Source organism: Gavialis gangeticus, unplaced genomic scaffold, assembly GCF_001723915.1.
Source record: "Gavialis gangeticus isolate Ggan-Ray unplaced genomic scaffold, GavGan_comp1, whole genome shotgun sequence".
NCBI lineage: Eukaryota > Metazoa > Chordata > Crocodylia > Gavialidae > Gavialis > Gavialis gangeticus.
The window spans coordinates 110,567,692-110,572,522 of record NW_017728992.1 but is presented as its reverse complement, the minus strand read 5'-3'; the positions used below and the strand labels follow the sequence as shown (position 1 = coordinate 110,572,522).

The window sequence follows — 4,831 nt, the reverse complement described above, 5'->3', positions numbered from 1 at the left end:
AGGAACCAATTGTGTTGTAAGTCTGAGGACTGCCTGTACCTACCTGGCTTCACTTAGCACTCAGCGCATTTCATTATAGCGCTCAGCGTAGGGGTGGGGAGAAGCAGTGGCGTCAGCATGAGTGGTGAGTGGCAGCCGGCGGGAGCCCAGGGAGGCGTGGCAGGAGCCTGGGGTCTGCTCCGGCACATGGTGCTGGAGTGGGCGAGGAGGAACAGTAACAGCAAGAAGGGGCGGGTGAGTAGCTGGGAAATCTAAGCTTGGAGCCCAGGCCAGTGGGACTCAGGGCAAGGTGGCAGGAGTGCAGGGTCTGCTCCAGCACGTGGTGCTGGAGTGGCCAGTGGGTGGGGAGGAGCAGCCGTGGCAGTGAGAAGGGGCAGGTGGGCAGCAGGAGCGCAGGGCCCAAGGCGAGGGCCAACAGGAGTGCAGGGTCTGGGCCAGTACAAGCCAAGCCCACAGAGCTCCCCCACTCCCACCCATGCCTCCTGCAGCAATCTGGCAGTGGCGACTCATCCCAGTGGCGGGTGCCCTGGAAGGAGTCCCCACTGGGCAAAGTGGGGTGCAGATGGGTGGGTGGCCCCACTGCTTACCCCGTGCCAGAGCCGTGCTGCCTTCCCACCATAAATCCCTGGGCAGGCGGGTCCTGGACTCAGGTCCCACGGGCAGGGTGGCTGGGGCTGTGCACAGGTGCACTGGTGGCCAGTGGGTGCAGGCTGGCAGGGGCCATCGCGGTGGGGAAACAATGAGGCTGGGAGGAGCTGATGCCTTCCTTGGCAAAGCCCACATGGTGCCTTGCTGGGAGCAGCCCGGCCAGGGTGGGGAGGAGCACAGGGCCCAGGGTGGGGCTGCAGGAGTGGGGGGTCTGGGCCAGTAGGTGGTGTGAAATTAATTATCTTTATTTACATTAAATCCAATGGGGAAATGGGTTTCGCTTAACACTGTTTTGCTTAGTGCTTGGTTTTTCCGGAACCAATTAAGAGCGCTAAGCGGGGGTTGCCGCAAAGATAATTATTTACAAACCAGATTACTTTAGGGCTAGAGAAGTTTAAAAATAAAGCTCTGTAAAGAAAGAGGATCTGTACAGCCTTCCCTGTGATTTTTTCTCACATATGAGTCAGTCTTCCAATATCTGAGCAACAAGTTATTTGGTAAAGAGCATGCACACGTTCCATGCATGATAAGTTCTCTTTTGCCTTGTGTCCTGCAAAAACTCCTCAATGTGATGAAAATTTAATTTGAAATTTTTAACTTGAGAGGAAGTATTTCTATTCATTTCTGTTTCTGGGAGCTGGTTTTACATTGTTCTACCTTGATGCTTAGTCTGGCTCTCACATCAGAGGATACTATCAGGCCCAAATGGGACCCAAGGAAAAGAGGCAAAGCAAATATTTTTTCTTGGTAAAAGTGTGTGTTCCAGTACAGCAGCATTTGCACACATGCTTGCTTTCAAACCCAGGAATGGAGCTATTCACATGTGAAATTTTAAGCATATGCCTCATTGTTTGGAGGGTCAGAGCTTTTATGGACTCCAAATGAAATACGAATTTTGTTATGTACTGTTTTAAAAAGATGATGCCCAGGGTACCCTATTCTCAGGGCTCAGCTGTTTCAGGTGTTCTCAGAGTTCCTCAGAGCGTAAACACTGCACCTACCTCAGGAGTCGAAGCTCTGCAAGGAGAGTTGGGTTTTGTTGTGCCTTCTCTGGTGTGGGCTGAGACGCCTGCTCATGTTCAAGTCGCAGCCTCTGGATCTCCTGCAAAATTTCTCTTGGGGAGGAAGGCAAGTAAAAGACTAAAGGTCAATATATTTTCATAAACCCTTCCAACATCCAGTCAGAATGAGATAAAGAGTTCTGAACTGGTTAGGATTTTATGGCTAGGCTTACAATCAGATCAAACATCTCAGCTTTAGCGAAACTCTCATCACTGGGTCAGGTTCTGAAGTTCTTTTCAAAATAGAAAAAAGGCACTACTGAGAGAGAGTATTTTTATAAGATCTTTACAAACCAGACTAAAAACTGAATTGCAGATGCTCTCTGTAGAAAGCAGGTATAAAGATCCATGTTTAAATAAAGAAATTTCACTCCTGGTTCCTCACACAGACGTTTGATGAGCCACATGAAATTAAGGGAAACTAGAATAATATCTGCTCTGTCTTCTACGTGAATCAGGCACAAACCTTTTGACCTTTCTTTTAAATGCTTTTAATTTAACTATGGATCTGAGAGAGGGCAACTCTTCAGGGGAATGTAGTTTTAATAGGATTTACTATAATTGATTCAATGATATAAGAGTATTATTAAAGAGAGGCTGCACAGCTTCACGGCAAAAGAATGAAGCAGTGTAACTTAGTGATAGTAGTGGCTCTTTTTTATACACTGGTGGACATCAAATACATAAAAAGCTGACTTGAGCGATTAAGACAATTTAACTGTGGAGGTAGTGGACTTGTGATAAAGGCACAGCGATAAAGGCACTCCAGTAATTTTATGGTAGGAAAGTATTTATTTTTGGCCAAGCCTTATCTAACTAATGGAAAAACAGAATGGAGACAGATTACATGGTCATACACAGCTTAGATATTGTGACATCATATCTGACGCTCACGGCGAGACCTTCAGCGGGTATGAACTGGTGCAGTTCCACTGATACAATGAAGCTAGGATGAGTTACATTAGTGGGCATCTGGCCTCTTATTCTAGATGCCTGCCTCCCAACCTCAGTTATGTCTATTTAAAGACCTAATTTCTTGCTAATATTTTTTTTTATAATTGCTGCTTCTTTTATTTGTCAGTCATAGATTATGTTCTAGAGCTCTTCAATTTTCCATTCCAGAAAGAGAAGCAGGCCACCCTCATATTATTAAAACTGACCAACTTGTACCCCTTTTTGTTGTATTTTTGCTGAGAATCTGAGAAGACTTTCTTTCTTTTTTTTGGAACAAGAAGGGAGTTCTGTTTTAACCCTTAGGGAGGGCAACTCAAATGGTAAAAGAACCAACTGAAACACAGTATTTAGTAACTTACAGGCTGATTACAGCTCTCTATGATTTCGTCACAGGCATGATAACTTGCCTGTTCTCTGTATTTTTAATATGTATCATGCAGAAGCTTGAAGAAATGTTAAAAACATTATGCAGCTATAAAAAAATGTTCTTTCTGGATACTTACCTGTTCTTATTTTCAAGCTCTGCAATCAGCTGTCTTTGTTGCTTGTTTGCATCAATGGTGAAAGAGATATCTGATGCACCCCTTTGCTGACCTTGCTGTTGCTGTAAAGGAGATTGGGACTGGCTGCATTATTAAAACAACACTTCATTTGTTTGCACCTAATGGTGTGGAGAGGCATTCACTAGTAGTGCTACAGGCTAAGTACAGACAGTCAAAAAAGCCCAAGGCTGAATCAGTTCAATCTTTGCAGGTTAGTTTAAGCTGTGTAGATTGAAGCGATAAGCAAGTGAACAGACATTCACTTTTGATTCCAGAAATGCAGCCACATGCCTGTGCCTGCTGTGGCCCAGGCCAGAAGTCAGGGGTGCACTGGAGCATACTTCCCTGCTCAGCTGGAGGCCAGCTTGGGCCACAGCTAGCCCAGCCACCCTGTGACGGTGGGGGAGGGCAGGTTTTGCAGGAGCGGTGCAAAGCCTCTTGAGATGCTGGGGGACTGAGTTAACTTGCCTCCGGAGGGGATCTGGGACAGAAGTGCAATAAAGTGATTTAACCTAAATCAGTTAAGTCTGATAGTACACTCATCCAGGTTTATCTTAAACAGGTTTCAACCATTTTGAAAGTAGTTTATGTGCGCTGAACTTCTCTTGTGTTACAAAGTTGAACTGGTTTCCAATCACTTATATTGGTTGATGTGTAGTTTCTGTCCCTAGCCACAAAGTTATAGCATTTTGAGGGCATAGAGGCATTCCAATCCCTGGGCTGGAGAACTACACTCACCTCAAAGGTGATCTCTCCAGCCAGGGGATGGATAGGGGGCTTTTTCTTGGGTTGCCCTGCCTCCAGGATTTCAATCACTGACAGCCTGCCTTCTCCCTTTCAATAAGCAGTTGTTGAAAAGCAGGAATAGCCAAAGGCAGCCCCACCCCACCCCTCTTGTGGTAGCAGGCATGAGAGAAACAGCTTTCCTCACCTTCGTCATCCCTCACAGTGCCAGACAACTGTGCATCTGCAGCAGGCATGACAGAGCTACCCTTGAGGGATTTGCCACCACCACTTTAAGAGCCAGGCAGCAGAAGACCACAGCAGGGCTCCCTGATAGCTTGCAGCTAAGCTAATCAGAGGACTGGCCAGTCTCCTCCTCTTCCTCCTTCTTGGAGTGGGGGGAGGGAGAGCAGAAGACTGTATGATGCTGAGGGTCCTAGGGACCTCTATAGCACTACAAGTAACTGTATAGGTGTTACTTGAAAGTGGTACAACACTAAGAAGTTCTTCTCCAAAAGAGGTACAATTTTGTAGTACTTTCATCATTTTTGTAGTGCTACTGTGGGTGCTGACAGACATGCAGCTCCTGCTGTAACTCATGGCACTTCACAGGAAGCGCCATGAGTTACAGCAAACTGCCCCCACCCAACTCAACTCCCCCTGCCTCCCCCCACCCCCAGCTCTGGTGCTATCTTTAGGATGAGAGTGGGGAAGGGAAAGGAGGGAGTTCAGTTTGGGGTTTGCCCATCCTGTGCTGGGGGTGGGGGAGGTGGATTGGAGTCCCCCCATTGTATAATTAGGGTTAATTTGTCATGCAATTGGGCACTTTTAAAGCACTCTGCTGCCAGGCACTTCTGTCAGGGCACGCCTGCAGAGAGCTTTACTCAGCACCTTAATTTCTCT

At 46.8% G+C, this 4,831-nt stretch overlaps 1 protein-coding gene across 8 annotated transcripts in view; it reads right to left on the bottom strand.

Annotated features, from left to right (window-relative positions):
• The window catches only part of DTNA (dystrobrevin alpha), a 416,444-nt gene that overhangs the window by 47,828 nt on the left and 363,785 nt on the right, over positions 1-4,831 (bottom strand). For all 8 annotated transcript variants that reach the window (XM_019526848.1, XM_019526842.1, XM_019526857.1 and 5 more), the window contains one exon: positions 1,650-1,763. In XM_019526848.1, the coding sequence (XP_019382393.1) occupies positions 1,650-1,763 (114 nt within the window). The remainder of the gene's footprint in view (positions 1-1,649; positions 1,764-4,831) is intronic.